General features: G+C 36.8%; 1 protein-coding gene across 2 annotated transcripts in view; it reads right to left on the bottom strand.

Moving 5' to 3' along the window:
* Positions 1-6,558: 6,558 nt before the first annotated feature.
* LOC149550680 (GPI-anchored adhesin-like protein, putative (DUF936)) overlaps positions 6,559-26,811 on the bottom strand; it is a 38,267-nt gene continuing 18,014 nt past the window's right edge. For both annotated transcript variants that reach the window (XM_089786241.1, XM_089786242.1), the window contains one exon: positions 6,559-8,203. In XM_089786241.1, coding sequence (XP_089642367.1) covers positions 7,111-8,203 — 1,093 coding nt within the window. In that variant the 3' untranslated portion in view covers positions 6,559-7,110. The remainder of the gene's footprint in view (positions 8,204-26,811) is intronic.

Raw genomic sequence — 26,811 nt, 5'->3', positions numbered from 1 at the left:
CAATGTCATTTATACAAGTGTTCATTATCTCAAAGATCATCACATCTTAAATAATGAATACAAATGGTAGAGCCCATATCAATCAATAGCCTGATAAAATAAGATCATTTTATTAAAATTAAAAGATTACAAATGGATTACAATTCAACTATAACAAGTCTCCTCCTGAAGTGTTCTGTCTTCACTCTAGATAGAGGTTTGGTATGTTTGTTGTCTGATCTGTAGTGCAAATGTATTCCAATTTTACAGAATTCCTATCTACCTCTCTTACATAATGGTAAGGAATTCCAATATGCTTGGATCTGTCATGAAAAATTGAATTCACTGAAAGCTTGATGGAACTCTGATTATCACAATGAATAATCATAAGATTCATGGCTTGCCCAAATAATCCCACAAGTAACTTTCTTAGCCAAACTACTTCTCAAGAGGCCATTATTGCTGCAATGTATTTGGCTTCTATGGAGCTCTAAGCTACTAAAGACTGCTTTCTACATATCCAAGATATCATGATCCTAAAATGAAACAACATCCTGAAGTACTTTTTCTGTCTTTAACACTTCTACCCCAATCTAAATCAGTGAATCCATGTAAGTCTAAAGAAACTTTCTCGTATTTGAGTCCAAAATTAAGAGTGTCTTGTAAGTATCTCATAATGTGTTTAACCGCAACAAAGTGAATCTCCTTTGGTTCACACATAAGATGACTTAAGGCATTAACTGCATAGCAAATATCCAATTTTGTATTTACTTTGTACATAAGGGACCCAATCATCTGTCTGTAGAGAGTAGAATCTATGGAAGGTGATTCAGTTGTTGCTTCCTTAAGTTTATGTAGATTAGGCTTCATTGGAGAAGACATAGGTTTGTAATTCCACATTCCAAATCTCTTTAAAATGTTTTATGTATACTTCCCTTGATTAAGTATGATACTGTCAGAATTATGTCGTACTTCTAGTCCTAGGAAGTAATGAATGAGTTCCAAATCTTTTATCTCGAATTCTCTTGTTAGATCTTTCTTCACCGATTTATGAGACGATCATCACCTATTATTAGTAAATCATCAACATACAATATCAGAATTACCATATCATTTTTATCTCTTTTATAATATAAATTGGGATCGGCTTCATTTTTGGAGAATCCTAAGTTGGTGAGATACTTATCAATTCTTTCATACGAGGCCCTAGGAGCTTGTTTAAGCCCATAGAGAGCTTTCTTGAGCCTGCAAACAAAAGCATTAGGATCATGAGTTTCTAATCCTTCAGCTTGCTCTAGATATACTTTTTCTAAAATCTTTCCATTTATGAATGTTTTTTTTTTTTTGACATCCATTTGATGTAACTTCCATCCCTTTGATGCACAATTGCTAAGATTGCTCTTATGGAGGTATATTTGGCAATAGGAGCAAAGGTTTCTTCATAATCAATCCCTTCTTTTTGAGAAAATCTTTTGGCTACAAATCTGGCTTTATACTTCTCAATACTACCATCAACAGCATGCTTTATTTTAAATATCCACTTAGAAGAAACAACATATTATCCTTTAGGTCTTGGAACAATTTCCCAAACATCATTTTTCATAATAGATTTGTATTCTTCTGTCGTAGCTTCTTTCCAAGCTGTATGTTTAATAGCATTAGAAGGATTGGTTGGTTTTATTTTGGATAAATCACTCATGTTTGTTGTATAACTAGAGAATCTTTTAGGTATTTTGCTTTTTCTGACTGTTCCGGAAGGTGCAACAAAGTCTTGAGCTACTTCAACTGTTTTGATGGCCCAAAATGGTCTTCTCTTTGAATTTTCTTCAAGTTTTATAATTTGAATTTCATCTTCGATTTCTTCTAAGTTCTCCCTCTGAGACCCAAATTCATTATTTCTTTCAAAACTAGATAAATGAGAAGGTTCATTAGAACTTCTGACTCTTTTGAATACAATATCTTCTTCAAAAATTACATCCCAACTAAGTTCAATACTTTTCTGTCCAGGTATGAAAATCCTATATGCCTTAGATGTTTCACTATACCCTACAAAAATACCTTTCCTCCCAGAGGGTTCTAACTTTGGTTCTCTTTTCTTTTGGAACATGGATATATATAAGACACCTAGAAATTCTAAGATGACTTATATTGGGTTTCACTTTAATAAATACTTTTTCAAGAGTTTTATCTTTAAGATAGGAGTGAGGGCTTTTGTTTTGAATATATACAGCAGTACAAGAGGCTTCTGCACAAAGATAATATTCTAGATTTTGATAAAAAATCATAGCTCTAGCAGCTTCTACAATTGTCCTATTATTTCTTTCTTCTATCTCTTTTTGTTCTGGATTATAAGGAACAGTGTACTCCCTCTTAATCCCTGATTCTTTACAAAACCTTTTAAACAAGTCAGAGGTATATTCTCCTCCGTTATCAGTTCTAAGGGTTTTAATTTTATGTCCTGAAAAGTTTTCAGTTAATGTTTTAAATTTCTTAAATCTTTGTAGAATTTCTTCTGATTCTTTGCATTTAAAAAAATAAATCGATGTTTTCCTAGAGAAGTCATTTATGAACAAGATGTAATATCAGAATCCTCTAAGAGAAAGAACATACATAGGTCCACATAAATCTGAATAAATTGATTATAGTACATTATTTGTTTTTCTAGTACTATCATGAAAAGGACTTTTGGTGTTCTTACTCAGAGCACACTCTTTGCAAATACTTGAGTGGTCTTTATTTAGTTTAGGTAATCTAGTAACCATCTTCTCAATAGTTGATAAAGTTTTGAAATTTAGATGCCCTAATCTTTTGTGCCATATTTCATTTATATTCGCAGCTTCATGAACTAAGGCTTGAATAGATCGACTAGATTCTGTATTCAATTCATATAAATATTCTTTTCTTTGACCAATTAACTTCGCTTTCTTGATGGAGGAGTTATTTTCCCAAGTTAATACTTTGTCATCCAAATGCAACATTATGTCCATCATCTTCAAGTGATGTAATTGAGATTAGGTTTTTTTTAATTCCTAGTACATAGAGTACACCTTTAAGAGGAAGAGTATTTCTTGATTTTAGTTTCAAAGTACAATTTCCAATTCCTTCAACGAAGTGTGCTGAATTATCACCAATGGTAACTTCATCGTTAACCTTCTCTGATAAAGGGTCTAGTGTTTCTTTGTATCCCGTTATATGTCTAGAAGACCCACTATCAATTGCCCATGCTTTATTTGAGATTTCATTTGATAGTGAGGAATACAAAACACAGTTCTCAAGATCATAAGTATCTTCTTCCCTAATAACATTTGTACAGTTTGCTTGTTGTTTGGAATTTTCAGGCCAATTAGATCTGTAGTGTCCAAAATTTTCACATTTGAAACACTTTATTTTAGATAGATCTTTCTTGGGTTTTCCCTTCTTTTGATTTCCCTTTTTCTTCTTGAAATGCCCCTTCTTGCCCTTATAGGAGTTTGTATTAAGAACATGAAGCTCATCATCTGTTGTTTTCAGTTTCTCTCCTTTTTATAGTTTTCTGGATTCCTCTTGAAGACAATCATTCTGGAGTCTGTTAAAGTCCGAAAGATTATCTCTAGCACTTATTCCTTGTGCAAATGTCTCCCATGAATCCGACAATCCATTTATAGCCATAAGTGTTAATTTTGTGTCACTAATAGTGGTTCCTGTACTTGATAGTTCATCTCTAATGCCAACAACTCTTAGGAAGCAAGAATTTATTGATTCTCCTTTCTTTATTTGAATGTGATTTAGTTGCCTTTTAGTGCGAGAACCCTAGTTGCATTGTTTACTTCATATGCATTTTGTAATGCATTCATCATATCAAAAGCAGTTCGATGTTTTGTAAGCATAGGTACGATATCATTTTTTACTCCATCTAAAATGATTTGAATAGTTTTTCTATTTCCTCTGCTCCAAATAGATTTGTGAGGTTCAACTGGAAGTTGTTTGGATGCTCCATCAACAAATTTTGTTACATCATTCTCTTCAAGAATCATCATGATTTTGAACTTCCAAGCTTCAAAGTGTTCTTTCCCATCAAACTTGTCCTCGGGTTTGATTGTGTATGCCATTGAAAATAGAAGATAGTTTGCTAGATATATATGGAGTCTAATAATTGAATTTTGCAGAGCTTAGGTTCGACTACTAGAGCTCTAATGCCATGTAAATATTCTGCAAATTCTTAGAATCGGACTTCTATTTCCTTCCTTGATTTGTTGACAATGGTCTTCTAAGTTTTGAATATTGATGAAGTTTACACTTATAGTTCTGATTAGAGAATTATATTCTTCTACAATAGATCAGTATGTTATTTGCTTGAGGAAATAGCCTTAAATTTGAAATGTTTGAAGAACACTGAATTTCTTTGATGCCGATACAAGAAGGTATAGTCGACTTTGATCTGATATTAAAAGAGAATATCTTTGCACTATCAATTGCTGGATAATGATGCTTGGAGAAGTGGACTGAATTATGCTTGTGTGTCCTTCAAAACTATGTCAATAACCTCCTTAAATATCGATTCTAAAGGGTATGTCCCTCAAAGGGACATGTCCCTTCCAAGTTAACAATTATAACCCTATCTAAATTCAGCAATTAGGAGGAGACTCGTAACTTTTGCTAACACACACAATGTGTTAGATTAGTTGATAATTACCAAACAATTCCTAGAAATCGCCAGCTCTCTAGAAGAGTATATAACACTTGTGATATATATATTTCTAAAGGGTATGTCCCTCAAAGGGACATGTCCCTTCCAAGTTAAGGATTATAACCCTATCTAAATTCGGAAATTAGGAGGAGACTCATAACTTTTGCTAACACACACAATGTGTTAGATTAGTTGATAATTACCAAACAATTCCTCGAAATCGCCGGCTCTCTAGAAGAGTATATAACACTTGTGATATATATATATATATATATAAGGTAGAAGGGTCTAGTGCCGTCTGCACTTTCAGACCTGTATATTATCAGGTTGAATACTTAACAGGTTGAAGTTAGAGGACATTATGGTGACCAAAATCACCATTACCAACGTCGAACAAGGTGTGGAAAGTTTTGTAGGGCCCCTTCTGCGCAGAGTACATGGTTGTAATGACCACTACCGAGCACTGCCTAGTGCAGAGATATGTAAAAGATAGTGTGGCATGTGAAATTGGGACCAAAATCAATGCCTTTGGATCTGATACTAGTTCCAATGGTCAAACTGGTCCAAGCCTTCCTGCTAAAGGGATGCAAAATGGTAGAATACAGATGGTTGTAGTTGTCGATGACATCAGATTAAATTCTATTGTAGGCGCATGTCACAATTTTGAGACTGTTCATGTTGAGTTGGTTGATGACGATTTCCAACAAATGGCTCGACAGAACTCGCTTTATACTTTGATGCTGGAGGAACTCTATACTTTGATGCTAGAGGAACTCTAGGATAAGGAAGCCACACAACAGTATGAGCAGCAATAAGGATACTGTGAGCAATGGGTTGCAATACTGAGGAAAAGATATTTTTTTACTCCAATTTGATTTGTAGAAGACTCATTAGGAGTGTGTTGGAACGGAGTCTAACAAAGTTGAAATCTTCTCAAGCCTTAGTTGTCTGAGATTCAAAATAGGAAGCAGGGAATGCCACACTACATGGTCGCGCCAGTTAGACTTCATGAGGGAGATTGGTCACATGACTGTTTGTTTTCCCTCCTCTCTTTGTACTTGCAGAGCGAGTTGTATAAATGCCTCTGTGCAGTCTATTTATTGGGTAATTGGATAATTGAATAATAGATTGATTCGCTGCTTGAAAGTGGACATAGGCCATGGCCGAACCAATACAAAATTGTGTTCTTTTAATTTTGTGTTTCTGTTTCATTTCCGTCTCTTTGCTGGTCTTTTAAAGTTACAGAATATACATATTGTTGAAAAGTTAACAAATTAGCAGAGTTTTTAATGGCTAAAATCAGAGAAGGGTACTTATAAAAGCCTATTTGTATGCATTTCAGATGCACCCATGAGACCAAGCCCCATTGTCAAACAGTCAGTTCCAATGAGAGATTAACACTATATAATTCATTTATTACAAAAGCGCATACTTAATATACCCAAATATGCACCTAGCGGTTGACGTCAAAGTACTGTTGTAAAATCATTGTTAAAAAAAACATACAAAGTTTGTGGTACTCTTCCTAAAGAAAATTATTAAAATACTTGCTAGGATTTAATTACATTTTTCCGTATGCTCTAGATGTCCATCCAGAACACTCTTAATTTTTTTCTGCTTCTATAGAGCAAAGCAGATTGGCAGCTATGTGCCATAAAATGTTATTATGGATGTTATTCTCATATGAATCCCTCACTGGAAACGATAATGATCTTTTCTGTCTAGCAAGAAAGTATACCCCAGAAAGCAAACACTCCTGTTTCAGTTTTAATAAAAGTGTGATAGAACTAGCATTCATGAGCCCACTATCAAATGAAACAGAACCAGATGATTAATACAAGCTACATTTTGCAAAAAAAAATTGGATATAAACCTTGCCTATGCAAAGACTTAAACAGAGGAATACAATGGAAGGTGTTAACAAGTGGATTTACATAGATTTAATGGTTTATCTGCTGGAGTACATACAGAATCTCAGACATTAAATCCCTGTTGAGAATCATTAAAATAAAGAGAAAAAGCAATCAAATAAGCTCATTTACAGAGCGAGGCGCTGCTTTCTAATCATTCAAATAAATGAATGTCATTGGTAGTTATTTCTTTTTGCACCTACCATGTGATGTGTGCTCACATAACCATGAGCTTTCTTAGTTGGAAAAATGATGCAGCCTCAGTATCAAGGAATGCCTCAGCATTTTTACCTCTGATTTCTTAAGGCTTAAATCTCCAGACTCTATCATACAATGCTCCATAACACAAATAATGTCCACAGAATACAGTCATGATGGCTTGACAATATGTTCTAACAATTTGCTTATTGGTCACAGTAAAATTTGTGACACTGGGTTAGTTCACCAGATACTAATCCAATGAAATGCATGAATTCTCACTCCATGTTTATATAATGTACACAATTACTTGGGAAGTTATATCTCACAAAACTTTAATATTTCCCATGAGGCCTACTAGCTCTTACTGCTCACCTTTGATTCTGTACTTTGAACAGTGACAAACTGGTTACCAAGTGCCATTGCAGCAGATTCTACATGCTGAAGGAGGAACTCATATATTTTCCTTCTCAGCCTCACCAAGGTATCAGCTAGTTCAGTGTCTGCAGTTACTTCACCATCATCGGAATTGAGAACCTTTTCAGGATTGATTTCATCCAACCAATCGTTGACTCTCTTTATCTGAGACAGCATGGCTGCAATTTGGTTATTATCTGTTTGTGCACCTATTCTTGCTCCAGCACTGTCATTTCCATTTTCGGTACTACGAGTGAATTGAGAACCATCATCTAAGTACCCTTCCATGAATCTCAAGAACCAGGTCTGTGATTCACTCTGTAGATGTCTTGCTAGATCTGCAGCTTCATCTAGACCATTTCCTTTCACCCATTCAATAACAGGTGGTTCTCTTGGAGATTCTGAAACATTTTTCAACATACTTCTTGCGGAAGTAGCCTGAGCAACAACTCCATTTGAGATCCTCCGCGATGCAATGCCTGATGACTTTGAAGGAAGCTTAGTCTCCCCATTTTCAATGTAGCGTCTTTTTTCGCTTGAATTTTGAGATACATTGCCCATTCCTTTGCTAGGAAGAGACTGTGGAGATGGGTTTGTCATCTTTTTTGAGGGTGGGTACTGCAATAATAAATTCTGGCTTTTTTGTGTTGAGGGTAGTGAAGGAGTTTCAAGCAGAACTAATGGTTTGTTGTTGAGAGCTGTTTCTTCACTAAATTGCTTTCCTTGTGTCATTCTTGGTGTTAGGCTTGATGTCTGCTTATTAAGAAGAGTAAATGATGATAAATCTGTGGCTAAAGCTGCTTGAACCCATGATGTTGCTCTAATCCTTTTTTCTGACGAAATATTCAAAGCTTCGTTCAATAAATTTCTATCGATCGCTTCATCTTCTGAACATCGCTCAAAACTCCTAGTTTTAGCCAAGGAATCTACAACAAAACAAGCTTGTCGCAACTCTGCATGAAGATTTAAGAATGTCTCCACAATAGATTGAGGATTCTCTGACTTTGCTGATGCACACAGCTCTGCAAATATACTGACAAAAAAAAAAAGTGAGTGGAAACTATTCCATATTAAACAAGACACAGTCTACATGAAAAGTTCCAACTGCATGTACAACTGTGTGATTCAAATCACACCAATTTAATCTAATGTTATAGAACCATGTAAAAACAACAGACATCTCCAGAAACTCTAAAATGTCTTGGTCCTTGCAAATCCATTTGTCATCAACGATCATTGTAACTTCAAACAGAAATCATTCCAAGTAAGCCATCTTTCGAGAAATAGACTCAACTAATATAATTTACATGAACAAATCTAGCATAACTAATGTGTGCATTAAAATATTTAATGAGATACAAGCAATGTTCCACATAATTTCCGCACAGGGACACAAAAACAGGTTTGAGGATGGCAAATTATGAGCTAGAAGATTTCCACAATCCATGAGATCAATTGCATTTACTGATTCTGAATTATGATGGCAAATTATTCTGAAATTTTGGAGACAGCAAGTAAATAGCAATAAATTCAAATTCATAATTATTAAATAATATATTTTATACAAATATAAATTAATGATTACCCAATCAGCACACAACAAGCAGGAATTGGTTCCCCGGTTCATTCCCCAGCAACAGTGCCGAATGTTTACCGTACAGAGTAAACGGATGTTTATCACATTAAGATATTAGAATGTAACACAGAACGAAGACTTAATTCACATAAGCAATATGCAATTCCAATTACAACGAATACAATGATGATCCAATAGTCCATTCGGATGATGTACATATACTTTCCCGAAGGGGTGACTCAACCATCACGTGCCCTTTCGGATACAACTCTACCCGTCAGCTACAATATGGATTTTACTGACAACTTTTGATTCTTGAATCCAGTTGAAATTCAAGATTCAATTTTTTTTTAAAAAAAACATATAACAACCGAATTAAAACTGAATGATGAGTATAGAGTAAAAAATATAGGAGTAGGTGCATAATAGGCATCAGGGGCCTGACAGTGGACACTGTGCAGTAATGTCACTCTTATTTATTAAATCATCTTCTTCTATGTTTTTGTTTTGGCTGTTTTACACAAAATAGTAATGAGGATCTAGAAATTTGCAAACATTTATAAAAAGATAATTTACAGAACTTAAATGGGATTGTGCAGCATCCCCTGCTCAGATGAAACTCCCCAGGGAAATCCCCTGCATTATAGGACCATCCCAGAGATGGCCATGTCATGCCCCTCATATATAGGCTCAGATTGAAGCCTTAAAATCATCTCAGCAAAGAATATGCCAAAGAGAAGCAGCAGATTATGGACAACAATTCTCCAAGGGATGCATGTCTTAACGAATCAGAGTTTAAGCAGGCATCAGTTGATTAAAAGAAGTGATTAGCATCAAGACCAAAAACTCCAATCGGACCACTTAAAGAACACAATGAATAAATGTATATCTGATGCTACATAGGGTCAGCATAGATTGGGATAATGTTAATTAAAGGTAGCGAACTAAATCAGGGCAGTGATTCTATTTGGAAGGATATATCACTCCAATAGTCCTCGAGATTGAAAGTTGATTCAGCGCCATCAAACTCTGCTCACACTGTCTTGATGTTATGACTTTTTCTCAGACCTCTCTGTATTCACGCATTGGCTGCCGTGCACTGGGCATGCCCATCTGGCCTGGTGGTTGGACCTAGCCTTGTAAAGGATAAAGGGATGCAAATCTTGTGTGTATCCTAGAACCCATCTCCAGTCTCTCACTATAGTACAGAAACCTCTCTCTGGCTTTTCTATTTGTAAAAAGTTCTCTAGTCCTCCCTCTACTCAGCTTTGATACACCTCGTTACCACTCGGCACACCACTGACTTTGGACTAAACTCCAGCCCCCAAGCACATCAGAGTGATGAGATGTCTGTGTTGGTTCTCAATCTATAATCCACTAGCAGAAAATCATAGCCCAACAGCCCCTGCACCATGACAAGGAATCATGAGTCATCCATTGTGAAAATATGTTGGTCATTCTGTAAACCTCTTTCAGAATAACATTTGTTTCTTGGGTGATCACAGACTAACATTGGCTTCCATGATTTCAGACCACCCTTGGCCTTCTTCTATGTTCCAACTAAATGCAGTGGGAAATGAAGCCATCCACATGCCATTTGTACACAAAAAATTCTTCCTCGGGCAGGCAACCAATTCACTCCCCATAATTCACATGTGTGGTGACATGTCTCAATGTCCCTCAGTATTTACTCCAGCATTTACTACTTGTCTTGTCATGTGCTTTGTCATCTTTACTGTTTGTCATCAATGGTTTTATCCCTATCATCTATTTACTGGTGTACAGACACTCGTCAAATGTGCCCATCGCCAAGGATCCACCAAGTTTGTTCCTCTTTGGGTGCATCTTCCCCAAAGGTTACCTTTGTTGTTTGCCTTTGGATCTTTTATCCTCCCTTTTCTTCTCCTTGCCTTCCTATAAAGTTACAAATAGTGGAGCTCCCCATGCCCTGTTTCCCTAATCTTATTTTCATGTTTCTCGCCAATATATTTCCTATCCTTCACATGTGTGATGTGTTGTCGCTCCGTCCTACCACCTTTGCTCCTTGTCATATCATATGCATTGTCATCCTTGGTGTATGTCACTAGGTAATGACGATGTCTACCTTGGTTCCCCAACATTACTATCCTTGACATCCACCTCCAGGTGTATTACCCCGCTTTACTTCCTCTCAAACTGCCTTTTCTTTGGGGTTTATAGTTCTTTATGGTAATTGTATCCGGGGGTTGGATCCACCATGTCTACCTTCCCTTGCTATTACTTTCTCAGGGCTTGATCACTATTGTTGTCCACATACGAGATTTATATCCACCATGTCATCTCTGAGGGTTAGACCTCCTTTGGTATTCTCCTCCGAAGATGTTACTGCCATCCACCCCAGGCTGCCACTTTTCTTGGGGTTTATCCTCTATGGTGTTCGTCTCCAAGAGTTTTACCCACTGCATCGCCCCTTGACTGATTTGCTTTGTCCACTACCAACTTCGAAATGGAATCTTCCACTGCAATTGTCCTTTCGATATGGGATACATTAAAGTTCTGAAAGGCTTTTAGTTTTTTTCCGAATGATTTTATTATCTTACCAATTTTCCATAAACGTGACTTCCCGTCCCCAACGGCATTAACTATGACTTGTGAGTCTCCCTCCAAATGCAAATGCTCTATCTTCAATCTTCCCACCATTTCTACTGCTGCTAAGGCCAGCTTGACTTTTACCTCATTATTTGTCCCATCCTCCAATTTCTATGCCTCTATGGCTATAATGTTACCCTTTAGATCCCTCGCTACACACCCAACACCTGATGGCCCTTGATTGCCTTTCAAGGCCCCATCATAAATGACCTTTATCCATTTGTCCTCCGGTGCTTCAAAAAATATTCTGCTCCTAGTAGCTTTGCATGAATCAACTTGTGGAAGCCTGTTAACAGGAAAATGGATATGCCTATTGATGTGTAAGTTGAACATCTAATTGCTGAACCTTTTTCGTAATTTGGTAGGATTGTAAATGTGTATGTGCTTGTTTGTGGGGATGATGTGATTGATCTCTTTGACACATCTATAATTATTTTTCATAATTTGATTGCTATATTAAGATATTATCTCCTTAGTTAAATACTTTTTATAATGGTCAACTACTTGTTTGTAGTCTGTCTTTCAATCTAGATAGGAATGTTTCCTATCCTGTCTCTTTTGCCTTCAGTCTAGATAGGAATGTTTCCTATCCTGTCTTCAGTTTTGTTTTTAATTTCGTCTTCAGTCTACATTATTTCCTTTAGAAACAACGTCCTTGTAATTCTTTATAAGAAACACATTTGTTCCTCTGTTAATCAATCAGTCATTCGGAAATCCATTAATCTGCCAATTCTTGAATCTTGTAACATGGTATCAAAGCCAATACTCCAAATTTTTTTGAAAAATCTATATTTTCATTCGAAATTATTTGCTCGAATTTTTCAAAATTATTTCTGAGCTTTTCTCTATAACTCGTCTAGGGTTCCCGTTTTTGTGAGACATTCATAGCTAATCACACTGCAAATCGTTTTTCTCTATAACTATTCTAGGGTTTTTCGATGAGAATGTCTGCACTGCAAATCGCAACTTCTAAAATCACACCAATGATTGCTCGTGTATTATGCTGGTATGGGGGCTCGATTTAAGCTACACATTACGAGTCTTTGGTGATAACAACTCCTCTATTCATGACCAGACATCAACAAAAATTGCGAGTTTGTTTTAGTGACGTTTTTTGCTGAATTGAGCATCGTATTTTGCAGACATTTTTCTCCCAACGCATGCCTATTACACCATTCTTTGGTATCAGTTCTGCCCTCTTCAACAACGTCCATCCATGTATATCCATTCCTGAAGAAAGCTTGATATTTCTTTACCAGCAAATGACTTTTTTCCCTACAACTTTGACCTCCATGGCCACTAACTATATTTTCTACTCGAGACTCTAATTTTTGGGGTCGGGAAATTTTTTTATTGCAAATTCTTGGTGGGTTTTTCGAGAGCTCAATTGGGTTGTTCGTTTTTTCTAGGTGCCTCATTTTTCATGCCTCAATTTTCAAGCCAGCAGATCCAAAAACTGACAATAGATTCCCTCTGGGTTTTTCGAGCTCTCTTCTGGGTCACTGTTTGATTGTTCTGGGTCTTCTGGAATTTGCTTTGAAATCTGTGCCTATTGAATTTCAGTCTTGAAGTTTGTACCTAAATTCTTTGAAATGGCATCTTTGACTAATCTGATGTTGGAGGGCAGTCTACGATTCAATGGCCACAATTATAACCACTAGAAGCAGCGCATGTTAACCATCTTCGAGTATCGTCATTTGGATGAGCTTGTTCTAGGCACAAAGACTTGTCCGACCTCTAACCAAGCAGAACAGGACAAGTTTGATGATCGCAATCAAGAGGCTGTTATGCTTCTTAAGCTCTCTGTTATCAATGATTAGCTACCGCAGATTCCTTCTGGCAAGTCAACTGCAGAAATTTGGAAATATCTAAAGGAGTTGCATGAAACATCTGACAAGAGTTGGGCATTCTTTCTAAAGAATCAACTGTTCTCCATTATGATGGATGAACATATGTTCTTGCAAGAGCATCTGACAAAGATTAAGGACATCCACGATCAGCTCGAAGCTATTGGTCAAAAAATGGAGGAAGAGGATATGGTAGTCATCACTCTAAAAAGTCTACGATTGTCCTATGAGCACTTCATAGAAACACTCAACATTATGTCAACTAATGTTAATCTGAAGTTTCTAGAATTATGCACCAAACTTCTGTAGCAGGATTGTTGGGAACAACAATTTGGCAACAGTGTTTCTACAGCCTCCTCAGAGCAGGCATTTGCTGCAAAATCCTTTCAACAGAATGTCGGCAACCATTAGTCTTCTCAGCCTTTCTAGCATCAACCTTCTGCTCAATCCCTGGATGGCTCTACGAAGCAAAATGTATAGTGTAATTACTGTCACAAGTTTGGCCATATGAAGTTCGAGTGACAAAAATGTTTGGCTGCCCAAGCAAGGCAAAATGCTTCCCAACCAACAGGGCAAGTTGTCGAGCTTCCTGATCAGGGAAAAGCTGCATTTTTTGCCTTCTGAATTTGTTTTTGTTTTTTTGGGTTTGTTGATTTTCTCCTTAAAAATCATTTCAAGTTGTCTGTAATACGCAAGGTTGCGTGAGATTTCGGGTTTTACCTTTTTTCCTCAAAAAAGAAGTTTTGTAATTGCAATTTGTTTCAAGTCATAGCACTCTTTTGGCAAAGCTTCTTGATTTCAGCATTCTGTAGATCCAGGGAGGGTCTCAGTTATCTCAGAATGTTTCGACATCCGTTCGTTGACCATTAAGAGAGGGTATTAAGATATTATCTCCTTAGTTAAATACTTTCTATAATGGTCAACTACTTGTCTGTAGTCCATCTTTCAGTCTAGATAGGAATGTTTCCTATCCTGTCTCTTTTGTCTTCAGTCCAAATAGGAATGTTTCCTATCCTGTCTTCAGTTTTGTTTATAATTTCATCTTTAGTCTACATTGTTTCTAAAAGAAACAATGTCCTTGTAATTCTTTATAAGGAACACATTTGTTCCTCTGTTAATCAATCAATCATTCGGAAATCCGTTAATCTGCCAATTCTTGAATCTTGTAACATGCTGAACCTTTTTTGTAATTTTTTTGTGTATTTCCATCAATCTAGGAAATCTAGGAGCTACAATTTGGAAGCTTCGAGTAAACATGGAAAATAATTATAATTTTTAATTTTTAAAAAATGACTCATTTAAAATTTGTTAAAATAATTAGAAGTGTCTAGATTAAATTTTAATAGAGTTGGGTGATTTCACAAGTCATTTTACAATGGCTAATATTTCTCAACAGTTAGCCTCCTTACACGGGTTTTAGTCTCTTCAAAGGAGGCTAGCTGTCGAGAAACAAAGGCACCCTAAATTACTCATTTTGATCTTGGTGGTGAATAACATTGGCTGATTCTAAATACCAATTCATGAAACAACCTACATTGCTCCATACATTTCATCAATCAACTCCCAAGCCCTACGAATAAGATATTAGCACTTTAGTGTACTTTTAGGCACGATAATTAATGCAAATGTAAAAAGAAACATCCTTCCAAAACAATAACATTGGTACAACAAGCCAATGTGTCCCATGTCATGTAATTCATGTGCTACCCTTTCAATCTCAACACAACAAATGTGGTCATCAATAAGGAACAATAATTGGATTTTGTGTCATTTTCATCAAGATGTTAAAGAGAAAAGACAACACCAAGTTTGGGAAAGCGATAAGCCCATTCCCAGACTTGAGATCTTATCAATCTAAAATATCAAGATAAAAGGAGCATTATGTTTTGCATAGGCAACGATTAACACACACATGGAGCATGCGAAATGAGAAGGGTATGGCTTGTAGGACTACTAAGATCTGTGGGAAATTACTAAGAGCCATAAAACACAAGACAAGACCTCTAGGGCTTGTAAGAATCCTAAAACCTTACTAGGAATTATTTATAGAAGGTTTAAAAAACACATAAAATATGAGGTGCGTTTGTACCAACCACAATCTACATCACGAGGAATGATTTTGGTAAAACAAATTGAGAAGCTTTTGGCCAATGGATGATAAGGGATTCTAAATACAATACATAGTCACTACCTCAACCCATAGGTCACCTGCAAAACAAATAAAGGAGAGGAGAGCAAAGAGGTTGAGTTTCAACTGTGATGAAAAATACAACCAAGGCCATGAATACAGTGAAATTAAATTATTCTATATGGAAGGTCCGAGTGAAGAAGAAAAGGGGGTACAATGACAAGGAATCAGATAAGGAATCACATGGTTTGCAACCCATCATTTTTTGTCATGCACTATCAAGGTAGCAGGTTTCTTGAAGAAGCAACGAGTAACAATGTTTATTGACTTAGGTAGTAATCATAATTTCATCAATAAATAGTTGGCTTCTCATGTAAACTGTTTATATACCCAGCTATAGAGTTTCAAGACTTGATTGTAGATGGGCATGTTGTTAGTTGTTCTAGAAAATGCCCCGGCCTTAAATTTCCATGATAGAGCACCATTTGGATTGGCCAATGTAAGTTCTCCATCGGCGTGTAATGTTCCCTTTTTGAGATGATATGGTTTAAGATTGGATTAGCCTCTTATTGGCCCTAGTAGGCTAGGACTAATGGTTAGACGGTTCTAACTTTTAATGCAGTAGGCTTAATCCCATCACGGAGGTCAAAAGTGTTCAGGATTGCTCTTCATTGGTTTGGTTTGGCACACTTACTATTTATAGTGACTTTTTCAAGAAACTTGAGATTTCTAATTATAGCAAGGCACTTGAACAAGCTATTTTTGCAAAGTCAATCCCTGACACAATTGGGTTTATCAGATATTCAACGACTAACAATTTATAGTAAGGCAATGGTTGATAGAGAGGAACCCTTTCTATTTTTAGTAAGGCAGTTGGGTGCACAGTGAACACAATGGCCGACTTAGAAAAAATTGAGAAATAATAATTATTTATGTATTTATCTTATTTTAATTAATGATAAAGTGATAATTAATAATTATTTATTAAGTTAAATCACTTTATATTCAATGAACCATGACCATTCATTTAAGTGATCTTTAAAGTGCATTAATTAGTTATTACCTGGAGGCTAAATATTAAAATATGTTAATAAAGTCATGTGCCCACATTTGGTATTATCTTAAATGATATTAAATGATTAAAAAGTCTTTAGAAGGGATTGACCAACTTTGAGAAGTTTATAAAGGGTTCACAAAGCAAATCAAACTTATTATTGATGATCATTTGTCTTTGCAAATTTGGTGTCTTTTAAGTTTGTGTGATTGAAAAAAGGGTTTCAGCTGTACAAAGGCATTGGAGATTGTTCAATCTTCATTGTTTTTTGCAGTTTTGATATTACGAGTGATCAACTGAATTGTTGCTTTAGAGGACTTCATACAAGAGTTCTGTTTATGCTTCAGTTGGAGAAATACATCTAGGTTTTGAAGGTTTCCAAAGGTGCATTAATTGCAGACCAAAATATTCATCATTGGATGCCATTTATACCAGATTACAAGCATTAAATTGCAGCAACAGTCCAGTGAAGGGCTTTCTTTGCTAGGCGGCTACATATAGGAGCTCATTTGGCATTTAATATTACTCTGAATTTAATCCAGCAGTACCACATGTTCTCCCAGTAGTCTAGCCAGTGGAATTTGTTGGATCACTTGTTGTCTTAAGATTCCTGAGTGCTGATTATCATTTCCAGATTTTGCCAAAGTCCTCTATATTACTTCCGGGTATGAACATTGATATTGGAAAGCATATTAGATCATGTCTTGAACATTTAGTAATACTGAAGCCATTGTTTTGCCAATCATTGTATTTAAATTGCAACTTCTATATATTATTCTTGCTTAACAACTTCATCTTAATTATTAAAATTGCAAAACATCAAAAAACCAAGAAAAAACACAAACATTTGCAAGTTGTGGAATTGGAGAATTGGAGGGGTTATAACAAGGTACAGCAAACATTGTTTTTGGAGTACAATGGCTCACTACATTGGGAATGATTGAGATGAACTTCCAAGAACTATTAATGAGATTTTAATCATACGGGAGGACGGTGGATCTGAGAGGGTTACGTGCAAAATCCGCACAGATAATAAGCTCTAATCAAATGAAAATGTTAAGAGAGGAGCTCAGAAATTTGTGGCCCAACTATTTTCTGTGGAAGCTTAGCAATTAAATGTTCCTATCCATCCAGATTTACAAGCAATTATTTGATCATCACTCAATGGTTTTTGTGCAGATGCCTAAAGAGACTTCCTCCTAAGAGGGATCATGATCGTGCCCTGCAACTAGGGTCAATAAGTATTTCCACCCAACATCAAACCACACAAATACCCCTATACACAAAAAATTTAGATTAAAAAATTTGTTCAAGAGATGCTAAAAGCAGAAATTATTAGGCATAGCCAGAGTGCTTACTTTTCATCAATGGAAATGGTGCGTAAGAATAGTGAAACACGGCATGTATGCACAAAATATAGAGTGCTCGATATGTACAATATCAAAGATATGTTTCCTAGTCTAGTCATTAGAAATTTATTCAATGAATTGAATGGAGCTTTGTTTTTTACAAAATTTGATCTTAGATCAGGTTATCACCAAATTCAAATTAAAGAAGATATTTCCACTACACAATTTAGGACCCCTGAGGGTTATTATGAGTTTTTGGTCTCAAATGCACCATCTACATTTCAATGTTTGATGAGTTCCATCTTTAAAAAAAATTGAGGAATATTAGTGTTCTTTGATGACATATTGATTTCTAGCAAGAATAAACGTTTACATCATGTTGATATAATATTACAAGTTCTACAAGAGCGCCAGCTCTATGCTAAGCCTTCCAAGTGTGCTTTTGGTCTCAAAGAGGCGGTGTACTTATGACACAGTTTCACATGGACGACTAAAGGAGGATCTTGTAAAAATCAGGGCTAAAGTGGAATGGCTCGTTCGAAACCATTAAGAAATTGAGGGGTCCCTTGGGGTTGACTAGATACTATAGAATACTAGTGGAAAACTATGGTCATCTGGCAGCACCACTCACAACTCTATTAAAGAAGGATCCTTTTCAATGGAACAAGTTAGCTGATGCAGCATTTGAGAAATTGAAAGAGGCTATGTGCAGTACTTAAGCTCTTGCTACTCCAAAGTTCAAAACTTTATCAAGGATTTCATTGTGGTATGCGATGCTTCAGATAATGGTATTGGAGTCAAACTCATGCAAGAGGGTTGGCACATTGCTTTTGAGAGTCTTCAATTAAAGGGTAAGAATCAACTCAAACCTATTTGTGAAAAGGAAATGCTAGCTATTCTCCATGCAGTAAAACAATAAAGGTCGTATCTCGTGGGAAAACAAAGTTAAGACAGATCATGGTAGCCTATAATTTAATTTGGAACAAAGATTATTTGGGATGGGTGACCTCCCGGGAAGTCTCAGTGCTTCACCTCTGTGAGCATCACCTAGATCCAATGAGTGCTAAGTGTTCCATTTATTCTCATGAGAGATGGATTCATGTTGAATCACTACTCATGAAGCATGGGTCAATGATTTTGACTCAAAATCACACAGTTAAATCTTGATAGCAGTATCACCATTTGACTTGCTGTGGAAATTATCTCCTACTTAACAATGACTATCTTTGGAAGTAAACATAAATGGGTCATGAAGATGTTCAAGTATGACTTTGAAATTGCATACAAAGAAGGCAAGGAAGAAAAAAGGTAAGGAAAACATTATGGCAGATGCATTATCTAGGAAGGATGGCAATAATGAAGCTTTTGTCATGTGCCATTTCACTATTTCAAGCAAATAGGGTAGTAGAAGCTGAAGTGGAGTGGAGAAATGATTTTGCTACAACTAATCTCAATCTACAATTACAAAGTGATCTAAGTAGTTCTGATAAGTTTTCTTGAAATGATATGATATGATATGATAGATTTTAATGACGTCCACGAGACTAAAGTAGTCTATGGGACCCATGCAGTCACCCTCCCGAGTCAGGAGTGGAACTAGTCAGTTGCAAAGTTTTGGTTAACTTGTCTCTCCTTCCTTGCAGTTTGATAATCAAATTCAGTGTTCTCTTCACTTGATCTTCCTCGAATAAATAGTTGAAGTCCTTGTTCTGCAGTATTTTTGTATAACCAGACCTGATGTCATTGTAAGCTAGGCACTCCTTGACAAAGTGCTGCTTTGTCTCAACTGTTCCCATATTACAAAATAAACATGTTTTGTCTGCCCACTGTTCCTTTGGAACTTGCCATCTACCAGTTTCACATCGCAACTAATGTGAACTAGTTCTAAGTTGTGCCATCAACATTTTTGCTTTCCAGTTAATAGGTGCTCTTATATAGGCCTTTTCATCATGACTAGAAGTGGGATTAAATTCTTTAATGTAATAAGATTTTTTCCACCCTATGTGTCTTGTCCGCAGAATATTGCGAAATTTTTCATTGACAAACTTCTTTATTTCTTTAATGTTATCCGGGCAAGTTTGGATGTTGATATCCCATTTTCGCATCCATTTGTCATTTTGCTTCATCCATGTGCTTTTCTGCCTCACAAGTTTTTCCTCTATGACCAACTTGGGCCAACGATGTGTTTCCAGACCTTGGGTTTTCTTTAAATAGCTTAGCATCCGGACCAATGCGACGGCTTCTAATGGAAAGGAACCTACCTCCACCAAAAGGATCTCATACGAAACTGTGGTCTTGACTTTAAAATTACATGTGATGAAGTGTTTTTGAATTCTTTCTACTTGCCGCCATTTCTGTTCGGACATACTACCTCCCCACACTTCACATCCGTACAGAATAACCGGAGTGGCCAGCAAACCAAAAAGAGTTTTCATGATCGTCCAATCCCATAATTCTATGTTCCTGCACTTGTTTTGTAAAGAGTATAACGCCTTCTAGCCCCCTTGAATCCTTTTCGATCTGCAATTATCCCAATTGAGTTTGTTATGAAAATCGATGCCCAAGTATTTGTACTCTTCCACAATCTCAAGGGAGCTATTTTCAAACAGAAACTCCTCTTGTATGCCCCTATTCTTTTTCAGTGAGAAGATCATAATTTTGGTTTTGCTAGTGTTAACTTGCATTCCTACTTCATGACAAAAAAATTCTAGTGCTTTCAAGTGCTCTTTCAAACCTTTAGCTGTTCTAGCAAGAATTATGAGATCATCTGCATATAAGAGCAATCTTATCACAAAGTGGGCCAGCTACACCCCCTCACCATTGGTCTTGTTTATCCACTCTTATAACTTGTCAATATAGAGCCCGAATAATGTTGGAGATAGCGGACACCCTTGCTTAACCCTGATGTTGCTGTCAAAATCTTCTGATAGCCCTTTTGTCGTTCTAATTTTAGCTTTGACCTGCTCATATAATCTGTAAACCGCTGACCTATTCTTTAGGAACTTCCAACTCTTCCATTCTATCCCATAATTTATTACGTGGCACTGTGTCGAATGCTTTTTTAAAGTCCACGAAACAACAAAAAGCCTCGTTCCCCGGAGTGTCCCAAACTTTCTCTATCAAGTGTCTGAGAGTGATGCCGTGATCTATAGTAGAGTGTTTCGGTCTAAAGCTTGCTTGCCCTTTTGCACGTTTGCCTTTTGTTTCAGCCCAGTTGCTGATTTTTTGTTCTACCAAGCTGCCAAATAACTTGCCAAATAGTGGATTGATTATGATGGTTCGGTAATTAGAAGGATTGTTTATATCTCCACTTTTGTGGAGTGGGATCACCAGACTTGTTGTTCATTTTACAGGGAAACCTTCTCTATTGACACTGTTGAAAATCTTAGTGATGTGTGGTGTGAGGGTTTCAGCACCCCATTTTAAGTATTCAGCTTGTAGACCATCTATATCTTGCACTTTACCAATAGCTAACCTCCTTATGCCTTGAATAATATCCTTTTCGCTGAATAACTCCCCTGTAGTCTCTGTTTCCATGGTTCTACGTTCTCCTAGATCACACTCGTAGAGAGTCTTGGCATATTCCAGCCATTTGGTTCCTGTTATGTTGTTCTCTATCTAAGTTTTTCTTTGCTGAAGCTCTTTCCAAAACTTTCTGGGGCTGTTTTTACCAAGATTAATCAACTTGATTCTTCTCTTGTTCACATACTCTTCTTTCTTCTTTTTAATCAACTGATCATACTCCTTTCTACTTTCTCTGTTCATGTTCTTTTTCCAATTCCTTTTTGTCATTTTGCACTCCTCATCAAACCACGGATTGGCCGGAAAAGTGTTCTTGGCTTCTCTTGTGGCCCTAGATATTTTACACTCCTCCAGTGCTTTAATGATAGTAAGAATAAGATTATCCTTGTCCATGAAATGTTGTTTATTAGACTTGGGATGGTTTCCCGAAACCCTAGATAGCTGCAAAAGAGAATCTTGGAAAGTATCATGGTTTTCTTGTGTCATTAAAACTTTGCCGATCGGAATCATCTTCCTCTTCTGGAAAGGTTTTGGGACAATATGGTGATCTTTAAAATGAGTGACCACCCTTATCAAGATGGGGTTATGATCAAATTTTAGCTCCATGGGGCAATCCTCTATCTCAAAGTTAATTATCTTTGCGACATAGTCTTGTGAGCATATTACATAATCAAAAACACTTTGTCCATTGTATCTTTTGCATGTGATTCCACCTGATTTAGGCCACTTTTCCATACCATTGCATATGACCATGTTATATAGGCAACATAAGCTTGATAATTCAGCACCAAAATGATTAATCTTTCCCATGCTATCTTGTGAAGATCTTTCCCATTTTTGTGTCCCTTCTTCTTCCAACCAAACTGGGTCTCTGCTTTCATTGTAACTCTCCTTAAGATTGAGAGTTTGGCTATTTGCTGTTCTAGCATTGAAATCCCCTATTATCATTATTTCCCCTAAAGAGCTAAAGGCTGCTATGTCTTTTTTGAGTGCAGCGAACGGGTCTTCTTGATCCAATCTATGTTTTTTATACATTTTTGAGCCTTTTGGGGCGAAGTAACAAACAGCCACCCTTGTAGAAATCCGATTCTCTGTTATTTTTTATCCAAATATACTGCTTGTTTACATCTTCTTTCTCTAAGTTTACAAATCTGCTCCAAGTTTCTTTTATTAGAACGGCGATGCCTCCATGCCCCTTACCATTATCTATCTTCTCATTCCACAGTGATACCTTCTTATACCCTTCAAAATCTGGAACCCTACATCCATCATGTTCACGAGTCTCAATAAGCATAATAATGTCATTATCTTTAGCTATCGGCCCTAACCCAGGTCCTCTTCTCCAAGGATAACCTCTACAGTTCCAGCTAACTATAGTTAAATGTTCCTGGGTGGGCCCGAGTTCCTATTTATTACGTGTGATTTTGTCGCTGATTTGGGCTTTTCCATTTTGTAGCCACGCCCACTTGCCGTTTTCTATTGTTGTCTTCACTTTTTCCCATTCCTTCCTCCTTTCTTCTTGCTGAATTATGGTGAGGTCATCATCAAGATATATGTGTGTGCCTCTAAGAAACTTCCTCTTGCTGAAAATGTTGTTTTTATCCCCTATATTCCTTGTTGTCACTCTAACATGTCTGTCTTTGCCTCCTCTAATCCATTTTCCGATTCTTTGTGCTTGTATGGTTGTTCCATGCTAGTCTAATTGGTCTTTAAAGAAGTCTTTAACTAAATCCGTTGTTTTCTCCTGTTCTCCATAGTCTTGTAGCCCTATGATGATGATATTTGCTGCTTTCTCATTTCTTTCTTTTTCCTCTCTAATCTGTCTCCGAACTTGTTTTTCTATGTTGTCAATAGGAGTGTTTGTTGGCCCCTTTACTATGTTAGCCCATGATCTAACTTCTTCGATTTGTTCTCTAGTCTCTTTTATTTCCATATTGGCCATGGCATCTTGTATATTTTTCATTTGCGGGTTTTTGTCTCTTTCCGTAGCTTCTCCTTCTCTCGTAGTACTTGTTGCTGTCCTCTTTTCTCCTACTTCTTTCTTTAACAATATTAATTCATACTCTCCTTTTTCCATATTAAATTGCAATTTTTGAATTTGTTCTCTAAGTGACTTGACCTCCGCTGCCAGCTTCCAATTATCCTCAGTAACTCTTTTCATTGTGATACTTTCTATTTGGCTCCTCTCTTCAAGTGCCCACACCCTTTCCTTCATAGCTACCAAATCATTCACAAAGATGTCTGGATACCACGTCATAGGTGTCCTTGTGGGGCTGTAATTATTTGGCAGCTCATCCTCCATTGTGTCTATCACCTGAGAATTATTTGTCTTCCCTTTACTATTAATATCTCTAATATTATCAAACCGCTTAATTGTTTCAAAGATTTCAGTCGGCCTCAGACTTTGTTCTCCCTCCCTTGCATTGTCTGGGGTTTGTGGAATCGGTTTCGAAAGTAAAGCTGCTAACTTCCCTCTTTTTGCATTTTTAAACTTTCGTATCTTTCTCCGCCTAATTATTCTTTTATATTGTTTGGCATTCACATAGATGTAGTTTCCTCCTGTGGGTGGTCCACTGGCTTGTGAGAAGCTTAGAGTGTTTGTGGGTAAATTACCATTTGTCCCTCCAAGATTGAATGAACTCGTGTGTCCGGCTGAGGGTCCTGGAAGAATGAGGAAGCTCCCTTGATTCCACTTGATGATGTTGCTGTGCATTAAACGATCCCCGTATGTCAAGACCAAACCACTGTTACCAGAGATGTCATTGTGTTTCATAGCTTCTCCCAGACTTGTTTGTTGTTCTGCTGTTACGGGTGCCCTGACTATCTGATTCTTTGCCACCCTGTTACTGTCAGATCCTATGTTTTGCAAGGTGGACCCATCTAGTTCTAACTGTGCCTCTCTTATCTTTGGTTGATCAATCAATGATACTTGTACAAGTATCTTCTCTGCAGATGTTTCTGTGATTTCCCTGTTTGTTCCTTCCATGAGGACCGTATTGTTCTCGCTGGTGCCTTGTTATAGATTCTTTATGGTGTTTTACCGTTGTAAATTTACCAATGCTAGGAGAAGTAACAAAGGAAGCCTGAACAGGTACAGAATCAGATGTAAGAAAAAGGGAAAAGGTGTACCTGGGATCTGCCTGTCTGCCTATTGGAGGCATATAATGTTGTCTTCAAATGGAACCGAAGTGGAGCCCACTGAAAGAGAGGAACACCATAGCAGACAAATCATCATCTGGAAGCCCGCAAATATGGACCCACTAGTAATAGCAAAGCCTTTAGCACTGGATGATTGGTCCCACCGGTTGCCAAGACTGCCGACCAAACCCCTAAATCTGCCCCTACACTGATCAGCTGATAGAGACCACGTCCTTATTTCCTTTTCTCCCTCCTTATTTCTTGTCCTAATCCTGTGCCTTGTGGACCCCGTGCCTTGTAGGTGTCTTCTGATTGCAGATCAAAACTCTCCTTGGTAGGCGCTAAGGCCCTCGGATTGTACTCGGATTCCTCTACGCCCTCTCCCTCTGCGCAAACCTTTTCTAAGAAGCAATTATACCTATGCAAGAATTTGACTCTCAAACAAAACATTCTCTATAGACTTCACGAGTCTTCAATAGGTAGTCATTTAGGATTTTTGAAGACATCATTAAATCAAGCAAGATTTCTTATGGGAAAAAGAAAAAGGGGGTATTTAAAAATTTGTGGCTGAATATTTGGTTTGTCAAAGAAATAAAAGGGACAATTCAAACACTGTTTCTCTTACATCCCTTAGGGTCCGTTTGGTTTGTGGAATTTAAAAAACCCAGTTTCTACAAACCTTGGTTTAGCCAAATCAAGGTTTTGTATATCTTCATTCCGATTTTTGGGATTTTACTGAAACTGTTTATTTCACTCGGAAGATGCATGTGAAGACCCAATTTTTTATGTGTAAGCTTGGAGTTGAAGGCAAATTTCAAAAATTAGTCCAATCTATTGTTTCTACACTCCTTAAAAAACAAAACCAGGTTTTGATTTTCAATTCCTACTTTTTTTAGGAAGTTGGAAAACCTGGTTTTGAGGCAAAATTGGAAGTCTTGTATGCTAATTCCATTTTGCAAATTTTGAAACAAACGCACAAATTTTCAAATCCGAGTTTTGAAAAAGCCAATTCCTGTCATCTTCCAGGAACCAAACGGACCCTTAGTTATACCTAGCCAATGCTAGGATGAGGTCAATGTGAATTTCATCATAGGTCTTCCAAGATCTAAAGGTAAGAATGTTATCGTGGAAGTGGCAAATTGCCTCTCAAATATGCCCATTTCATTGCATTATCACATCCCTTTACAACAAGTACAACAGCAAAAGAATCTTCGGAGCATATACAAAAGCTACATGGTATGCCTAAGATTATTGTTAGTGATCATAATCCTAACTTTACTAGTAAATTTTGGATAGGTTTATTCCCATGTTTGGGAACTCAATTGGCTCATAGTTCTTTATTCCATTCTCAATTTGATGGGCAAACTGAGGTTGTGAAGTGTTTGGAAGGGTATATGCATTGTTTCACATTAGAGAAGCGGTCCTAATATTGGGTAGATTGGTAACCACTAGCAGAATCGTGGTATAACACATCCATGGATTGAAAAAAAAAAACTCCTTTGATGACACTATATGGAATCTGGATAGCATTCTCCTTCCATCAGATCATCATTGTTGCTGTCACCAGGAGTTCAAATTGTGTGGGACAACAAACTTCATCAACAACAAGTACTTTCAAGACTCTACAAGAATTTGGCGATGACAAAAAAAATTGAATAAAGCATCAAGCAGACCAACATTGTAGTAACTCAATTTTTGCAATTGGGTCTGGATTGCAACCTTATAGGGATATATCATTGGAGAAAAAGACAAAATAATTGTTGCTAATATATTACGGCTCATACCAAATCATGCAAAAGATAGGAAGTTTCCAACAAGCTTGTGTTGCTACCAACAACCAAGATACATCGAGTTCTTCATGTTTCTTGTTTGAAGAAAGTAATCAGGCATAACATCCCTACACAAACAATATTACTAGAGCTCGATGAAGAAGAAAGAATCATATTGAAACCAAAGTTAGTTCTCCAAACACACACAAAAAAGTTGAGGACTAGAACACTCAAAGAATATCCAATTTAGTGGAAGACTCTACCAGTTGAAAACAAATGGAAAGATGAACAGTTCATTTGGAAGAATCTATACTGGTTAGCATTAAAAACAATGCTTCTTTGAGGAATGAGAGCATGCTACACCCTTAATCATTGGGCATACATAGGTTTAAGAGTAGTCAGCTTGTGAGTAGTCAGCTTGTGGTTACCTTAACTTCTAATTAATTCATACCATCATTATTGTATTTCTATTTAGTTATTTAGGTTGTCTTAAGGCCTACATAGTCATATCTAAGTCTGCTAGGGTGATATCCTACGCATAAGTAGGGTATATATAAGAGATAGTGAGTCTAATTTTATGATCAAATTGTGAATTGTGTTCTTATTAGAGATTTATGGAGTTTTGCTCCC

This window comes from Cupressus sempervirens, chromosome 6 (assembly GCF_028749045.1).
Source record: "Cupressus sempervirens isolate cs-2001-9-10 chromosome 6, ASM2874904v1, whole genome shotgun sequence".
Taxonomy (NCBI): domain Eukaryota; kingdom Viridiplantae; phylum Streptophyta; class Pinopsida; order Cupressales; family Cupressaceae; genus Cupressus; species Cupressus sempervirens.
This window is presented reverse-complemented; position numbering and strand designations above follow the sequence as displayed.